Source organism: Phalaenopsis equestris, unplaced genomic scaffold (assembly GCF_001263595.1).
Source record: "Phalaenopsis equestris unplaced genomic scaffold, ASM126359v1 Scaffold000002, whole genome shotgun sequence".
NCBI lineage: Eukaryota > Viridiplantae > Streptophyta > Magnoliopsida > Asparagales > Orchidaceae > Phalaenopsis > Phalaenopsis equestris.
The window spans coordinates 38,891,269-38,910,591 of record NW_018164444.1 but is presented as its reverse complement, the minus strand read 5'-3'; the positions used below and the strand labels follow the sequence as shown (position 1 = coordinate 38,910,591).

The 19,323-nt window shown below is 34.7% G+C and overlaps 1 protein-coding gene across 4 annotated transcripts in view; it reads right to left on the bottom strand.

The window, feature by feature from the left end:
* LOC110022925 (nicotinate phosphoribosyltransferase 2-like) overlaps positions 1-19,323 on the bottom strand; it is a 100,376-nt gene that overhangs the window by 61,051 nt on the left and 20,002 nt on the right. For all 4 annotated transcript variants that reach the window (XR_002293829.1, XM_020722090.1, XM_020722099.1 and 1 more), the window contains exons 2-6: positions 15,361-15,505; positions 14,989-15,108; positions 14,683-14,817; positions 14,536-14,597; positions 5,070-5,145 (exon numbers count right to left, since the gene is read on the bottom strand). Coding sequence is in view for 3 of the 4 variants with exons in the window: in XM_020722090.1 (XP_020577749.1) it covers positions 5,070-5,145; positions 14,536-14,597; positions 14,683-14,817; positions 14,989-15,108; positions 15,361-15,505 (538 nt within the window). In the remaining variant the exon portion in view is untranslated. The remainder of the gene's footprint in view (positions 1-5,069; positions 5,146-14,535; positions 14,598-14,682; positions 14,818-14,988; positions 15,109-15,360; positions 15,506-19,323) is intronic.

Here is a 19,323-nt window from a genome sequence, read left to right as displayed (position 1 = left end):
TTTTTTTGAATGGCAGTCGAGAGCTCTGCTAGAGTTTCGAATGACGCTTTCGTAGACTCTCAGCTTCGCTCCTCACTTCCTCTGCTTCGTCGGCTCGCGTCGTTACTGCATTCTTCAACGCCGACGGTTGTGTGTGCTCTCGCTTGTTCGATTTCGACTCCGACAGTTCCACCGTTCGCGTCTGCACCATTTTGCCTCCTTTGTTTCGATGCCGACGCTCGCCTCTCTCTTCCTGACAGCTTCAGTTCGTGTCTGCGTCTTTCTTTTGACACCGACGTTCGCCTTCCGAGTTTTCGAGACTACGCCAACAACTATTATATCGACATCTTCTAGCAGGAGGATTTACCTGCTCTGATGGCACTCCCTTCTTCGGTTGAACCTGACAAAGCCTCTTCTAGCAGCATTTTTTTTTCTCTGACATAGAAATTTCAATCATGACTGAAAAATTCAAGTTTGCTCTTATTGAAAAATTTCAGTGGAGGCACCCACCTATGGAAGTTATCAGAAAAAATTTTGATAATCTCAAACTAGCAGGAAAGTGGTAAGTGAGACTCATGGATAAGAAACATGTGTTGATTTAATTAACCGTGGCTGAAGACTACACTCGGATTTTCTCCAAAAGATATATTAACATTGCAGGCAAGTCAATAAAGTTACTCAAGTGGTCTCCTGATAGTGGTCTCCTGATTTTGACCACCTGATTTTGACCATAATCATGAATCTCCTACTGTACCGGTATGGTTTAGCCTACCTAGTCCCAAGCTGCACTTTTTTCATTATCGGGTTCTTTACTCTATTGGGGTCATACTTGAGGATCCTATGAAGCTAGATCTACCCACTTTCAACCTAATCAGACCTTCTATGGTCAAGATACTTGTGGAAAGAGATTACTTTACCCAATATTACTGAAGTCTGGTAGGGCATAACTCATAATAGATATTGGCAACAAATCGTCATGGACATAGACCTTCTTATTGTTCTCATTGCAAGATGTTTGGGCATACACTTGATAAATATCATAAGCATCATCCTAATTTGAAATCTAAAGATCAAGTGAATAAGGATGGGTCTAACCCCACAGCTTTGGACATATCTGTTCCACTTGGAGAGAAAACTACCAAATGACAGGATTTGATGTCTGATTTAATTGCCCCTGTGGACCCCCCTGACATTACCGTTTCTGCGATTGATGTGACGTTGGATGGCTCTGTTGGGCAACCTACTTTCAAATCCTATTGAAAACAGTACTGAATGATCCTTACCTACAAAGGATAGTATTCAGACTGATAATCAGGAGAACCTTGCAGCTCCCCCATCTTCAGGAAGTATCAGGTGTAGAGGCGACAACTTATACTTCACATACACTAGAACCTATTGTAGGTATAAATGTTGGCAATCTTTCTACTACAACTCTACCATCTCATCCGAATGAGCAACAATCTTCGGATGAGGAATGGCAAGTTCATACTTCCAGGAAGAAGAAGAATGGAAATCTACTTGAGTTAAAGAATCTAATGGATGATACTTTGGTTACTTCGAGTAATGGTACACACCTCACCAATTTGTTAGTTGGTTCCCTTCCGAGAACTAGAAGCAGAACTAAATTGGGTCGTCCCGATTGATCTTATAGGTACCATTTTTTTTGGGTTTTTTTTTGTTGTACCGTGTGGGTTGGGAGCCTATTTCGGTCCACTAATACAAACTATCTGTACCATTTTTTCCTTAATATAATTGCCATTGGGCTTTTTTTTACATATATATATGTTATAAAAAAAATTTTATGAAAAAATACAAGTGGCTTGCCATCAATTACAAAATTTTATCATTCAAATGCAAAATATTTTAAACATAAAACAAATTCATTCAAGAGTTTTTCAAGTTAACATTAACTATTTTAAAACACATCATTTAATGAATAATATTAAAATCAAGAATTCAATTGAAATTGAATAATTCATATAAATGCAGATTGAGTGAGCTCTTATTACATAATTCTTGATTATTTTAAAAGTTTTTATTTGAAAAAAAAAATGATGACTGTTATGAATAGTTTTATTAAAAAAATTCAAAATTATAATTTTTTAGCAATAAATAAAAAAAGTACATGCAAACTACATAAAAGACAAAAAGACCCTTCATTTCATGTAGATCATTATTAAAATTAATGGAAAATATGATTTATGACCAATTTAGAGTAGCTTTTAATATTCTAGAATTAAATTGGAGCATTCTAATACTTTGGGACTAAATTGTACCCTTTTTAATATTCGGGGTACTATTTTGGGCTTTTACTCAATTTAAAACAATAGTGAACGATCAACAACCAATGAATAATCATGCTTTCGAAATACAATAACCTAACGAAATAAAAAGAATACATGTTGGTTAAATATATCAAATCAATGTAAAAGAAACAATAAATATTTTGGTATTCAATTTTGATCATTAGGTAGTACTTAGAAAATTCAGTAATATACTATAATAACTTATTTATATTTACATCTTATTGTTTACATTCATCATAGAAGCACCGTTCTAAACTGTTTCAGATAAAGTATTACAATATAAAAAATATTTTATAATATATGTGCACAGTACCTTAACGTCTCCAACTAATATCATACAAAGTGAACTCCATCAATTAATCATGAACATACTAACATATTATGTTAATCAATATCTAAATTATTATTTCATTTGCATTTGTACAACAGTCTATATACTTACATAATAATCAATATCTAGAATATTTTAACTATGTTGAGAGCAAATCTCATTTATTCAATCTGATCAAATATTCAACAGAACTGATAAATCATAAATTTGCAACAATATCAATTTAATTAGTGACAATAGTAACAAATATATTTGATCTAGAATAAAGAAAAATATTACTATAACATCAAAATATGAGTATTCACCTTATCTTCAGATAATTTGCAATCTTTTAACTTATTTGTCTTTACCTTCTTAATTTGATAACTACATGAAATATTAAATGTACATTTAGAAAAACTGTTATTTCTAAACTATGATTAAACTATTAGTTTCAAATTTAATATTCCTTTCATTTCAATATAATATTCCAAATTTTTATTTTTACACTTCAATTCTACAACTTGAAAACTTTAAAATTAGTCAATAGAGGAAAAAAATTGAAATTTATCCAAATATTTTATTATAATTTGGTAAACAATTATTATTATTATTATTACTATTATTATTATTATTATTATTATTTCTAATTTATATAAAATAATATTCTTATCCTAAATTTATAAATTCTCTAATTTATTTATATTTTAAATGTTGAAATTAAATGAAAAAATTTCCTTAAAATATCTACTTCAATCCTTTGAAATTTAATCAAGCTCAAACTTGTCGATCGCCGCTCAATCTCCTCAGAACGTAGCACTTCATAATCAACTCGTGAGCCTTGCCTCTTGGTCGTCCTCTATTTTTCTTTTATTCACACATCAGAGACAAGCTCATGTGAGCTTTCCCATCTACTTTGGGCTCTTGGTCTTGACACTTGATTCTTGCACTTAGTCACCTTACGTTCAAGCTCACAAAAGGAAAAAGCCCAAAAGGTCTCAGATTTCAATCACGGAGTCTAATGCTCAGTGAAGAGGTTTCCCTATCACTTCCAACACTATGCAAGGTACTTCATATTTAAAACCATTTAAGATTACATAGCTAAATAAATTTTAGTCATTCGATAACATTGTTCTGCTTTGTGAAATTCTTTAAATTTTAATAGACTAGTTGGATGAGCAAGTCAAGTTTTGCTGACATCAAAGGATAAGGAAGGTATTATTAGAAGGATTTTGAGTTCTTTGAGAAGCAACGACCCTTTTAATTCGAGTTTATGTAGGATAATGCCATAATGAATTTCTTAAATTATTCTAAAGAAAATAAATCTGAAATTGGTGGATATAGATAAAAATTAATTGTATTTGATGAAGCATAAAACTTTATCCAAGTCACAGACTCGTAAATCTTCATACATATTTAATCAATCAAACATTTATTTTACAAACTTTTGTGATGAATTCCTGAAAATTTGACCTAAAAAGTCTGATGTACTCGTAACTAAATAAGAAAAATATTGATGAGTGGCAAAAAAAATAAGTTTTTTAAGAAAATAATGAAAAAGGAAAATGTGTACGCATGTATGACTTTTGGGCCTCAATTTAATTTTGATGCTTGAGTTAGTCATTTAATTTGTTAGCAAACTATGCTTTAACCAAAGACAACTCTAACTTTTTATATTCTTTTTATTTTTTTTAAGCGCATCAAAATTAACTATAAAATGAAGCAGCCTGTATATAATCAAAAATATATAATGCCCGATTTTATATATGCAGCTCTATTAAAAGTATCATCAGGCTGCTTAATTAAATCTTTCCAAGCTTTTTCATTTTAATGCAAGATCAGGTACAAGGAAAATGACATTTATCGTATGATCTGTGATTGCTAATAGAAGAAATGATTTAGAGATAACAACTTAATCATTATTACCTTCTTTAATTATCAATATATAGTTCAGGATTTGCATATATGCCAAGAGTCTTATGTATCTACATATCTAATGCCTAAATCATTATAAAGATATGCATGCAAAAATTGGAAGTATTTTTATAACTGTCAACTTGTACCCCCGCAAAGAAAAATTTCTGCTCTGCCCAAAATTGGATTATTTATCAGAAAATAAGAGGTAAAGATCAGAGATAAGAACTGCAACTCCTTTTTAAGTAGCAGTGTTAGTATTTGTGTGTGTGTGTGTGTGTGTGTGTGTGTGTGTGGAAGTTTTAACACTTTATGCTCCAAATATTTTGTTTACAAAAAGGTTTTGAACAGAATGTGTCACAATATGGTCCAATTTGTAAGCAAATTCATATTACCAAAATTTGAAGGGAACAATTGTATAACAAGCTATTGTCATACAAGAAGAAATATGTCAGAAAGTGCAACCAAAACAGAGGTCTCATTATCTATCTGCATATTATACACGCATAGCTCTGTATATTAGTTGCAAATATTGATCTGCAAACCAAGGGGAGGCCTACCATAAAAGAGCTAACAAATGCATGTGAGTGTGTTCCACGTAGCGGAATGCTGAAAAATCTTCCTGCAGCTACGTTGCTGTAGACATTATATAAATAGCATCAACATTAATGAAAAATAAGATCCATCAGATATTATTAAATCAAAAAAGACAATTATGTAAGTATATCATGTCCCACCGCTAACAAAAATCCCAGATAGACGAGCAGGTAATTATAATTTCAATTTCCTATGATTTAGCTATTTATTATGTAATCTTCAGAGATACAATAAAATATGAAACAAATCCCTAATCTTTTCCACCAAAATACTTTAGTTTAATAAAAAAATAACTCTTTTTCCCTTGAAAAATATAATAGAATGGGGCATTTGATATTAAACAAGAAAACACTATTGAAACCCAAACACCTAAAATATATAGAAATTCCTCTAGATATGCTATTCCTTGAATAAAGTCTGGTTTCATGTGACATTCCTTCTACTCTTAAGAGCTAATTCTTTGATCAAGTGATAAATTCAAATATTTTTTAAGAGATTACAGCATTAGTACAAGCATGGGAGTTGCTTTTGGTGAGTTAATTCTCTTATTTTCTTTTTCTAATAAATTTTGGTTCTTGATGAGAGCATAACTGATCTTACTCAATTCAATATAATCAAGTTGAGCGTGTCACTGACATGTATATCATAGTTGGGACTCGGCTTGGTACAATTATAAGTTATTCATGTTTAGTTTAAGCATGTCTCGAGTTTCACTTAATGTTCAATCTTGACTAGTTCAAATTTTTCAATGTTTGAATTTTATTTGTTTATGACAAGTGAATGAATACCTAAACGACTAATAAACGAGCTAAAAATTCGAAAGAGTATCTAGATTTTCATATTAAAAATGTAATAAATAATGTTACAAATCTAAATAAATTAATTAAATAAATCATATAAATGAGCTAACTCACATATTGTCATCCAGTGTCTATAATAGATATATTCTCACAAGAATGAATTTAAGATGGAGAAAAATATTGAAACAAGAGCAAAAAAATCTAAATGAACTAGAATTACAAAATAACACAATGCAAAATCATTAATCGATTGTAGAAATAATTGAGAAATATAAAAGACAATTAGATCAAGAATAACAAAAGAGAATAAACAAAAAAGTGATGTTCACTTTTTGAATTCTATCATGTTAATTTTCTAATAATTAATAATTAATAATAAGATAAATATATAATTAATTATTAATCTAAAAATATTATTGATATAATAGTATAAAACTGTTAAAATTATAATTAAATGAATTCTAACAAATTAAATTTTATTTAAATAATATATCATATATGATGTGAGTTATATTCGAGCTTAATATCGAGTATTTAACAAGTTACTTGTTGAACAAAAAACGAATTTGTTCTTGAACATAAATGATAAGTTTGACTATGTTCATGTTTAGTTCATTTATGTATAGTGCTTTTAAAAATTGTTGAAGCTTATTTATTTACTAGTTTGAATGAACATGATCGAGTATTAATCGAGTCGAGTTCCAGTTGTTCATCAAGTGCATTGGTTTGTTTACAACCCTAAGTCTATGGCTTCTTTGATTTACAATTTCTAGTCATTATTTAATAAAGGGAAATTGGACTTTCATTTGAACTGATTTCCTTTGTATTTTTTTATTTTCATCAAAATTACTAAAGAAGAAGTAAAAGATCAAGTGTTTACAACCTGCAAATTCTGTATGAACGTTAAATGCTTTTGTTGCTTCAGGTAGTAGATCCACACTACCTTAATTCATCCCGCAGAAAATTTGGAGTCAATGCTTACAGTTACACTACAATGTCTTTTACACAAGTGATATGACAACGTGAATGTTTAATGTCATTATAAAGGACACGATTTAAAAAAAAAAGCCAAATTAATAATAAATCTAGACTAATTCAATATATTCATTATGACATTGTTGACCTCTATTTTGGTTCTATAGTGTAGCATAAGAATGCATTTGGACCAGATCAGTTGACCAATTCTACAATATAGATGATGAAGCCACGTTAATACCATTGGGGTTGAGCATAGATAAGTCATTAGATGTACCAAAGCATTTTCATGTCATCATAAAGATGTCAATCTCTTAAAAAGACTTATTATGTCTTAATTAGCCCAAACTATGGGTTACAATTAAGGGCGTCAATATTAGATCCAACACCAAAACCCGATGCAATAATCCGAGTTCAGGTCAGCCAATATAAGATTTGGGTTAGGTCAAGTTAGAGCAAGCAACTCCAAAAAAATTGAGACGGGTTCAGGCCAACTCAAAATACAATTACTTAACTAGTAAATTATTTTTAATGAAGTCCATATGAAATTGCAAATTCCTGTTATTTTTCGAGTTGTGTCAAAATAAAGTATTCATTTTCATTTCAGATTATGCTGGCATTAACTCATAACTACTTAAATATTGTGTGTCGTGTTGGGTCATATAAAGTTCATGATTTGAAGAGTTGGGTTCATGTTGAGATTTTTTACCTGTTTAATACATGGAGTTTTGATTGGATATATTGGTATAAGAAACATTTTTTGGTTGGACAGGAACCTAGCCTATGAATACACATGTAGTGATGTGTAACACCATGAAACATGACTGTGAAACATGAACCTAGTCTGTGATTGGATATATTGGTATCAAAGTCATGACACCTTGAGAGTAGTGATACATGTAATGATGTGTAACACCATGAAACATGATGGATAGAAATTCTCCAAAAGAGATTTGATGCCAAATAGACTAGCATCAATGACATTTTCTAGTGAAACTGACGTGGGGCTTAGTCGGCTGAACCAGCCAACCGGTTTAGCAAAGAACTTATTCCAGCCTCCTATTGGACCGCTCGATTGTTTCAAGGGGTAGGAACTACCTCCACCACTACCCCCCCACCCCCAAAAAAACCCCTCATCTATTTTCTTTTGCTTTACACATGGATTGTTTGAGTACTTTAGGATTCAGTTTTATTCTTACTAATTTCAGAGTTCCTATCGTCAGGCATCTCTTCCCTTGTTAGGGCTCTATCCGAGGACAGGTGGTGCTATTTCTGTATCCTGCTCCGAGGTAATGGTTAACTCGTTTATCTGTGTCGCTTGCCTACTGTCACCCTGCCGCCCTGCTTCTCCCTTGCTGCCGCCCTGCCATCCTTCTTCTTCCCTACTGTCACCCTGCCATCTTGCTTCTTGGGCACTACCGCCCGTTGCTTCCTGCGCCTTCCCTGTTGTCGCCAAGTCCCGTCAGCACTTATCCTGCTACCGCCAGGGACATCCCGTGCCTTCCTTGTTGCCACCAACCCCCGCCTTCTCCTTCCTTATTGTCGCCTCCTCCCTACCCTCCACCTAATTGTTGTCATAGCATCTCAAAACATCCCCACAATTGATGTCCAACAGGAGTTCATCACATTTTCCCTCGCCATAGCGTCTTATTTGTATTTGTGTCATTTTATTTCCAGTTTTATGAACTCTTATTGTGTTTCATTCTAAATTCCAACAATAATAATTTTATTTTCTTGTTTTCGTATTACACTTGGTATTTGGTATCAAAGCTAGCCTAGCTCTAGTCCTATGCTAAGGGTTTCTAGCATCTGCATTACCCCTCCACCAATTTTTTTTTTCTTTTCTATCCTTAACCACTTTTCGAAACCCAAACCCAAATCATGCCACCACGGAGATACATGTCAGAACCTACCTGAGACGATATATAGATAGAGATATGCCGGCTTCAACAGAGGCTCACCGAAATTGATGATAAAACCAGTGGGAGATTACCCTTGACTGTGATCTAGAGAGTCAACAAGAGAAAGGGGCGAAGATATGAATCTGTTCAACGGGGAAGACATAAATGCAAGGAATACTGGTCACACCGCTTTGGAATTCAATATCAAAAAAGGCTGAGAGAGGATATCACATATGGAGGACATGGAAACTTAGGCATCAAAATGGATCTATCAGAGTTCGATGAGAGTATGGATCAAGATGAGTTTATTGATTAACTGCAACCTATTGAGCGAATCTTCAAATATAAGGAGGTGCCAAAGGATAAGCAGGTGAAATTAGCAGCCATTAAATTGAAAAAAAAACATATCTTTGTGGTTGGAGATTTTATAGAGACAATAAGAGAGACGGTGGTGATAAGATTACCAAATCAGAAAAGATGAAGAAAGTGATGGAGAGGAAATACCTTCCACCTCATTACTGCCATAACATGTTTCTGAGACTCCACCTGTAGCAGAGACCTTTCAGTGGATGAGTTCACACCACAGTTCGACCAGTTGCAGACAAAATGTGAGTTGGTTGAGCCAGAGGAACACACTATAGCCCGGTACCTGGGGGTCCTGAAACCCGCTATTAACATGGTTGTGCAGTTACAATCATATTGGTCATTGGGGAATGTTTAAACTTTAGCCTTGAAAGTTGAAAGACAACAAAAACAGAGCATGCAACAATCATCATTCAGTCACCTGACTTTAGTCAGGCAGTCACATGTAGCTATCGCGTCGGACAAAAGTACGTCGGGAGGAGTTAGCAAGACAAGAAAGGGGAGTAATACGACAGATCATAGTGAAAAGAAACCAGAAAATGGTAGCACTTCCAGCACATAGTACCTGCCAAAAAGTTTTCCAGATGCCACAGCATCGCGATCGTTCACCAAGCTGAGGCAGTTTTTGGGACTAGCATCGTTTTACAAATGACTCATGAAGAGCTTAAGTACCATCACCGCCACTCTGACAGATCTTTTGAAGGGAGACAAATTCCAGTGGACAAATAAAGCTCAAAATAGTTTCAATGCACTCAAGGAGAAGGTGACCCAGGTGTCAATCTTGGCACTACAAACTTCGGCCAACAGTTTAAGGTAGAGTGTGATGCATTCGGTGTGGGAACAGGAGGAGTGCTGAGCCAGGAAGGTCGCCTTTTTCAGTGAGAAGTTGAATGATTCTAGGAAAAACTACTCGACGCACAACAAGGAGTTTTATGTTATTGTGAGAGAGCTCTTGAGCACTAAAGTCATTATCTGCTGACAAACGAGTTCATGTTGTTCATGGATTATGAAGCCATGAAATTCTTGAACACTAGAGTAAAATGAAAGGTAGACATGCAACTTGAGTGGAGTTCTTGGCGTCTTTCCAATTTGTGCTTAAGCACAAGGCAGGGAGTCAGAACCATGTAACAAATGTGTTGAGTTGTCGTCGCTTGTTGATCATTCCAATGCAGGCGCGAGTCGTGGAATTTGAGGTAGTAAAGGAGCAATACGAAGCTGATGAAGATTTCGAAAAATCTGGAAGCAATGTCCAGAGAAGCCCACCGGGGACTACTATAGAGTTGATGGTTACTTGTTCTACCAAAGTAAATTGTGCATTCCTAGATGTTTGCGATTAGAATTTATTGTTCAGATGAGCCACAATGGGAGACTCGATTGACAAATTTGCAGGGACAAGGCTCTCGCACTCGTGAGAGAACATTTCTTTTGGCCCAGACTATGAAAGATGTAAAGCGACACATCAGACAATGCAGAATTTGTCATATATCAAAAACTAAAGACGCAATGCAGGGTTATACACCCACTTACCAGTACCAGAGGCACTGTGAGTTGACGTTAGCATGGATTTTGTGGTGAAACTTACGATGAAGCGGTGGAACAAGGATTCAGTCATGGTTGGGGTGGATCATTTTTAGAAGAAGACAGATTTCGTACCCTGCCACCAGACACTGAATGCATCGCATGTAGCTGACTTGTACTTCAAGGAGATTGTGAGCCTGCACAGGATACCCAAGACCATCACTGTAGACAGAAATGTCAAGTTTCTGAGTCACTTCTGGATGACTCTTTGGAGAAAAATTGACACTGAGCTTCAATTCAGTTTGGCGGTGCATTCTCAGACGGACTTAGTAAACACAGACCTTGGAAATCTGTTAAGAAGCTTCATCGAAAAAAATATCAAGCAGTGAGAATTGATTCTTGCTCAAGCTGAGTTCACGTACAATAGATCTATGAGTCAGACTACAAGTTGCATCTCAATTGAGATTGAGTATAGGGGCGCAACCCACTCACCCCACTCGAATTAGAACTGCTCCTGTCGACGTCAGGGATTAGTGAGGAAGCTAAGGAGAAGGTGCACGGTATTCAAAAACTCTACGAGGATGTCGGAAATGAGATCACTAAGCAAAATTGCAAATACCAAGCATAGGCTAACAAAACAAAAAAAAGGTGAGCTTTAAAGATGGAAATCTAGTGTGGATTAGACTGAAAAAAGAGAAATTCCTAGTAGGAGCATTCGAAAAATTCAAGCCAAGAGTAAGCGGTCCTTTCAAAATACTTTAAAAACTAAATGATAAAAGCCTACAAAATCGACCAGCTAATGGACTATAATGTTTCAGCCACATTCAATGTCGCTGACTTGACATCATATCACGAAAATCCAAACACTTAGGCAGATGAAGTTGAAGCTCCCCCAACTATGGGAGTCTGACGTTGGGCGTAGCCTACTCAGCAAAGGACTTGATCTAGCCTCCTTCTGGACCGCTCAATTGTTTCAAGGGGTGGGAACTAACCCTGCCCTTCCCCCCTTTTTCTATTTCCTATTGCTCTATATATAGGTTGTTTGATTGTTTTAGGGTTCGATTTTGTTCTTTCTAATTTCAAAGTTATTTTCGTTAGGCGTCTCTTCCCTTGTTAGGGTTGTATCCGAGGACAGGCAGTGCTCCGATTGTATCTTGTTCCAAAATAGTGGTTTTATCTCGTTTATTTCGTGCCTACCTGCTTCTTCCCGTTGTCGCCATGTCATCCTGCTTCTTCCCTCTGTTGCCACCCTACCACCCTGCTTCTTCCCTCTATCATCCTATCATCTTGCCATCCTGCTTCTTCACTGCCACCACCCCTACCTTCCTGTGCCTTCCCTGTTGTCACACAACCTTGCAACCTCCCTGCTACCTCCAAGGTCGGCAAGTACCAATCCTGTTGCCATCACCAAAGTATCTCTCTCCTCCAAAATCTAAAGATACTGAGTCGACCAACAAAAGAGGCCTAAAAGCAAGTATTGGTGAATCTATGCTGAGTAAGAAGAAGGCAACGCATTCAAAATGTATTATCCCAAGACTCCATCTTCGTAGTTCTTCCTTAATGTTAAACAACCATCAGAATGAAATTGCATTTGGGTACCATTCCTAAAGATCTAAGCAATCAAACTTCCATAAAATGTAAGGATTATCGAAGAGTAGTAGTCAATAAGCAAAAGGGTGTGACATTTGGCCATCCTCAAGAGTCCTGCTAGTGAAAGGTCCTATTAACTATTAATTCCTAATAAAAAGCAAGTTACCCCTCCCATTGTTCATTGACGATTCATCCTAAAAAAAAATGAAGATAAAAAATAAAGAAATTAGAGCCTCACATCTTATAAAATCCTGAAAGCACTAAATCTTTCAAAGAAATAGAGAACATTTCCTAAGGAATGCTTCTCTACCGAATAGGATGTGGAGTTAATGTCAAGCTTAGCAACTTTTGAAGTGTTAAGAAATTTTTTATATGTGAAAATGAAGAAGAAGAAGAATTTTCTTATTTGAGGTGAGGGAGAGTGAAACTTTCCAATGTTCGGCATATCACATTGTTAGGCCACAAATAGGTCAATTAGTGGAAAGAATTCTGATATACAATACCAAACTAGTGTGCCAAAAATGATTTGAATCGATGGCTCTCTTTAGGATATGTCGTTCAAAGTGAACGCTCAATCACTGCAAACATACAGCTAAGGAAAAAGATGAGCTTTCCAAAAGGAATGTTTCCTTAGGAAGTCACTAGGATGCTCAAGAGAGTGAACAAATTCAAACTGAACGATGAGAGTAAAACCTTTGTGAAGGAATGAATTTTGGTCACTTAAGGAAAACAAGGCAAAATTTTCACCTTGGTAAATGGATTTAAAGGGAAAAATGAGAATGGCTTACCTTCCACAACATATTTATAATTCAGCATGGAGGGTAGCTTGGTTCTTTCAATAAGGTGCATGATGGATAAAGGGAACACTTCGTTTTTAAGATCTATGCTATATAGAAATGCCCATATCAGAGAAGTGCTTTGGCCCTTGGTAGTCAAATAGCCGAGAAAAAAAACTACTCATTTTCAATAGCGGAGTTGGGTCATCTTAGATTAATGCATGCATGGATGAAAGCCTCAGCTTCAGGATTTGCATTTTTTGAGATACAAATATAATTTTTAGAAACGCCATTATGATTGTTGCTTGCAGATGATTTAAATTGAAACGCCAAATTATACTTGAGGTTTTGAGATAAAGGTTGATTCCTTTAAACTTAATTGAACTGTCACTATTTATTTAGAGGTGATCTGATGGTGTTGATTCAAAAAAATCATTCTATTGTTATATTATTGCTGCATGAAGATCATAAGAAAGTGAATCTTAGCTCTCTCAATCATATGGTTAAGATTAATCCACTACCAATAATTTTTTAAGAGTGTGTCAAGTTGGATCTGTCATTCCTACAAATTTCAAGATCAACTTGTTAAATAATTCAAATATTCTATGAGAATTTATATCATCCCTTGTAAAAGTGTAAGGCATTCTTTCAGTGAACTTTTTGTTCTACTATTCCTTGATCAATATTTTGTTATAAGTTTGACAGGGTATTTGATTTTCATCAAAATTTCATGCAATTTAGTTTTCATCAAGAAAATAAATTCTAAATCACTTCCATGGCTTTCTTGATTTTGAATTTATAATAGAAAGCCATTGATCACGGTATGAATTGATTTCTTTCAAATTTTCAGTTTACATCAAACATAATGAATAATTTTAAAAAGATTAAGAATATATGCTGTGTGTTGAGTAACTATTTGCTTCTAAGAGTAGTGCAGCATTAGAAAGAAAAGGATTCTACAAGTTCAAAACCCTGAAATAGTAGATAACTGCAGAAGATAGATGGTCATCAAAAATTTAGATGGCACTTCAAAAAGGAACTGCCAACATTTCTTAGCCTTAAAAGATTACTAATCTAGCTCCTTTATTTTCCAAACAATAGCATGCATAAAACCTAAATTTAGTAAAAAAAAGAGTATGCTTAGAAAATTACTGGCAAAGAAATAAAATAAATGGTGGCAATTATTGATTATAATTTCTCAAGAACATGACAAGTGTCGGTCATCTATTTACCGCAAGATATTTATTGTTCATATGTTCCGAAAGAGTAAATCTATCATCTTACTAGTGTACTCGCCCTCCAATAATGCTTCCTGTTTCTAGCTTTCTAGAGCATATGATAGTAGCAAATACGAAGGATTTTTACTTGGCAAGTTTATAGTTGAGAAAATTGAATAATAACAGAGTTACCACCTAGAAGTCATGAAAGAGACGGTAGTGTAGGAACTCAAGTACAGTAAAAGAAGCGAAAGTACTGCTTCTGAGAGGATGAGTTTAAATTTAAAACCTTGTTGCATCAAATCCACCCATATAGCAGTATCTTGATGCACTTATCCCACCATCAGGACCCTGCATGTTAGAACACAGAAAGGGATTTCGTGGAAAATAGCTGGATAGTTGGTGCCTCAAAAAGAGAGAGAAAGGAAATGCCTACTTGTGCTCGTCGAAGCCCAAACTCAAGCAAAGCTTTTGATTTCCCTGCTACAAATCGATGTCTTGCAGCATTTGTAGTAACCAATGAGGCATAATTGACAAGATTCAAAAAAGGAGTTTCAAGTAATTGAACCACCTAACAAAGTGAAAATTATGTTCATTTAAAAAAAAGAAGCATAGATAAACATCCTTTAATTAGAACAAAATAAGAGATAAATTGTTCAAAGGTAGAAGAGATTTTCACAAGCATTGTCCTACCTAGGAATGTTTTGTTTTGTAGACAAATTAATGAGCTCAGGGTACTCACTGCGACAGGTCCTTCAACTCTCATGAGAGGAACTTTGGGAAATACAGTGGAACCCTCTGAGATTGCATAAACCTCAACATTTGAGCAGTCAAGGGCCCTGAGATAGTCAAAGAAACCATCCTACAAAGCACATCCCATACCATTTCAGATTTAGGGAATCTAGTGGAGTGGAAAGCTCTTGTTATTGTCCCACAAACAGAATAAGGTATTTCACTAATCCTCTCCAGTTTCATGACTGTGATATGCACATTTCTTCTCTCTCTATCTCTCTCTCTCTCATCATTGTTTTTTAGGAGAGTGGTTAACTAACAAAATATGTGAAACAAGGGTAGATGAAATAATAATAGACGATGCATAATGAACAAACTTTACCTCACATGTAGGCATTACAGAGCGCAAGAAAGAAATCTCTTCCTCCTTAAGTTCAAAATTAGCAATTAAACGAATACATTCTTCTAAACCACCAAAGACTGTGTATTCACCACCAAAGGGGTTCTTTCTAAAGTACAGATCGAACCTGGGATTAAAAAAAAATACAGATCAAAAAGGATCTACAAGAAGAATTAATTGCTAAACAAAGTTCATCAATTGTCTGTCTAACAGGTTGGAGCAAACAGAAGGGACGGTTAGTTTAATTGCTTTATAAAAGGACATCCTCACACACACACACAAATCGTGATTACATATAGCTACCCCACTATTAGTATTAACAAAATATTCTTCATTTTCCTTTGGATATTCAAAGCAGTAATAGTTTCTATAAAACTACATCCTATTATGCCACGGTGGAGGAGATGAACGGGCCTCATAAGCAACCTTGGGAGAAGCAACAAAGACAACTCCCACATGAAAGAGATGCTCTTTGCTCTTCTAGTCTTATCCAAATAATCTTACACTTTCAACCTATTTCACTATTTTGATCTTCATAATTAATCTATCATAATGAGTTTACAATTTTAGTGGATCAAATGTCGTACAATTTTTTTAAATTGATTCGATATAAGATATATTTTAATGCTGATCTTACTTTATATTTATTAAATATTTTATTGTTCAAAAAAGTTGAACAAAAATAACTTGGTGTGGACAACACCAGAGAAACATTTTCATATCAATTCAGTTCGTACTCGTAGTCATTCCTACTCAAGTCCTATTTGGTATGTGATATCTACTCTTAAACTAAAATTTTAGATACCTAGCATTTGCCCACATTTCATCAGTACTTCTCTGTTAGCAGCTCTTTAGTGTTCTGTAACCAAGCTTTAACATTCTTAGTTCTCCAATTTATAATCATATATGCATCTTTAATATTTTGGTCATATATTTCTACTGAATGCTCTTTTTGAGTGACTTAAGATTCAATGAGATATTAAACATCTCTATTAATCTCTTGTTCACATGTCAACCCAAATTGAAATATATCTTTGAAAAAAATCACAATCTTTGGATAGATGGACAAATAGACATTGGTTTATACTTAACTTTCATATGAGATATTATTCTCCTACTTATTTTCATCTTTCTTTTAGCGATTAGCACCCTATCCATCATGGGATCACCTTTCAGTACTATGATAGATGGTTCAATTGTGTACAAATCGCATCTTAGTTGTTCTGAATCCATGCCATCTTCACACTTTCATTCATTTTTTTTCCTTTCATCACATATATATTGGAACATTTTCCTATACCTTTTTTCCTTTCATCACAATCCATGCAATCTTCACACTGTTCTTTATTGGTTGGTCATGATGTTCATGCCTCTTATTTATGGTTACTATGATAGATGGTTTAATTATGTACGAATCACATACATAGTTGCTCTGAATCCATGCGATCTTCACACTTCATTTTTTTCCTATCATCACAATTATATTGGAACAATTTCCCATATCTTTTTAAATTTCTTTTATTTTTTTTCTTCGTTATAAACTTCACAGTCTGCTCTAAAATAGCAACTTCCATGTTATACTTCTCAAAGGTGCAAACGAGTCAAGTCAAGTTTCGATCATAGACAACTCAAGCTCTAGAAGCCTAACTCAAAGTAGGCTCAAACTGAAGCTTAAGCATAATTCGAGCTCATGCATAAGCTCGAATTATGCTCGAGATCAACTTATCAAATTACCTAATACCTCAAGCTAGTGAGCTTGACTAAAGAACGCCTTGAAGGAGTTAGCCACGGTGGGAGCTCATTGAAGTAGCATTCACGATAAGACAAAGGCCAAAAATTCTTCAAGAGATCAATGAAGGTGGAAAAAGTCATGATGAGAGCTTGCTATAGAAAGAATGGATGATCAAAAATTCATATTATGATAAAAGTAGTATTAGATCTAGTTTAAATAAACTAATATGAATTATATCGAAAGAGCCATTAGGATAATTACGAGATTAAGTCATGAGAAATTTTAGTTTGGAGTGGATCATATACTCATAAAATATATCTATGAAATGAAAATGTTGAGGACAAATTTTTGTAAGTGAGGAATACTGTAATATCTCATATATAAAGAAGATGAACCGCTAATGCAGATTTGACTAAACCAATAGTTGTCTTCTTTGTGCTAATAAGAGGACGGGGAAGGAAAGGCAAAGATGAATGGAGCGAGAGAGATAGCGAGTGGAAGCAAACAGAGAAGCTTCCATTGCCCGCGAGCTCGAGCGGCAAGCACGACGTGATTCAATCAGGCGCATGCAAAGGGCCAAAAGCAAGACATGACGAAAGGTTTACCCATGTGATTGAGATCATGGAAGGAGAAACAAGTAAGAGCGATGATGAGGCTGCCTCGGTCATCAATGCTTTCACAATACAGTCTGATAGCTTAGAATAAACCAAGTCAAGAACTACGGTCGGATGGTATTAACATTTAAATAAAGATCCACATATTTCTAGAAACTTCCAATATACAAAAGTCACTAAGAATCCACAAACTATAATACACATAAAATCAACACATCCAGAAATAACTACATAGTTTGTAGACATCTCAAACCAACACATAATTGTATATCACTATCCTAAAGAAAACAGTACCAAAAGAAACTACGATCACATCTTAACATGATACTTATCAACTGTTGCCCTCCTCCTATAACTAAAGTCTTGTCAGTCTTATCAATCTATAGTTTTTTTTTTCCTGAAAGAAAATATTAAATTCAACAGTAAGAATATGCATTAAATTTTTTATGTAAACACTATGCATGAATGACAGATTTGTAATTCATTACTTTATAAAATTGTAAGTTTTCATTTTAAATTTATTCATTCCTATTTTAATCTAAGTAATTACCATTTTTAAACTCTTTAAGATTCATCAGAACTACTGTCATACCCGAAGGCATCCTCAAAATTATATGCGTAGGTACCCTCAAATTTTGCACCAAAAGATACATCTTTACCATTTTTTTTATCGTGCACGGGTTCATCACATCCTCTGCCATAACTTGATTAACTTTTCAATTGGATTTGTCTGTCTAATGGGCAAGAAATGGGCAGACTTGCATTACCAGCATATAGATATAGGGTACATAATGTGTTTGATAACTCCTTACTATGGAAGTATATTGCTAACGAAGCTAGTAAGCTTCTCATAGATCGCATAGATGTTCAACCTGACCTGGCATTTGTGAAAGAGCCAGAAAGAATCATAGATTATCATGTGAAGTAGCTCGGGAGTAGAAAGATTATTTTTATTTGTGTATTATGGAAACATGGAACTGAAAAAGATGCCACATGGGAGAATTAATTAGAAAAGAGAGAAATATATGCACACCTGTTCAATTAATATATAAACCATATTCTTGTACTTTAAATTTTGAGGACGGAATTTTTATAAGGAGAATAGATTGTAATAATAATCTTTATTTTAAAATGTTAAAATCATTAAGAAAATGAAAATAAATTAAATTTATCTATCACGACACCTTGTTTCACAGCATCATTCAAAAGGGAAACTACCACTCATGGGAGACTATAACTATGACTTTTCCCTCATCCCCTTTCATTCGAAACCCATCCCACACAAGAAAAAGAGAGAGCGTGAGGGACTAAGAGAAAGGAAGAAGAAGCTTAAGAAGGAAGAAGTTGAAGGAAAATAAGCTGAAGAAGAAAAAAGGGAAGAGAGGGGAGAAGAAGCAGGAAACAAAGAGGAAAACTGAAAAGAGTGATCGCTTACGTAGTCTACAAATTTCATCGAGAGTTAATCGAGGGGGGGAAGAAGAGATGTGCAAGCCGTTTCCTAGCTTTTGTGCATCTTTGTACGAGTACTAGATCGTGTCCTCTAGGAGAAGGGATAGGCCCTGCGTGCGTGAAGAGCCTGAGCGAGCCTTACCACTTGGT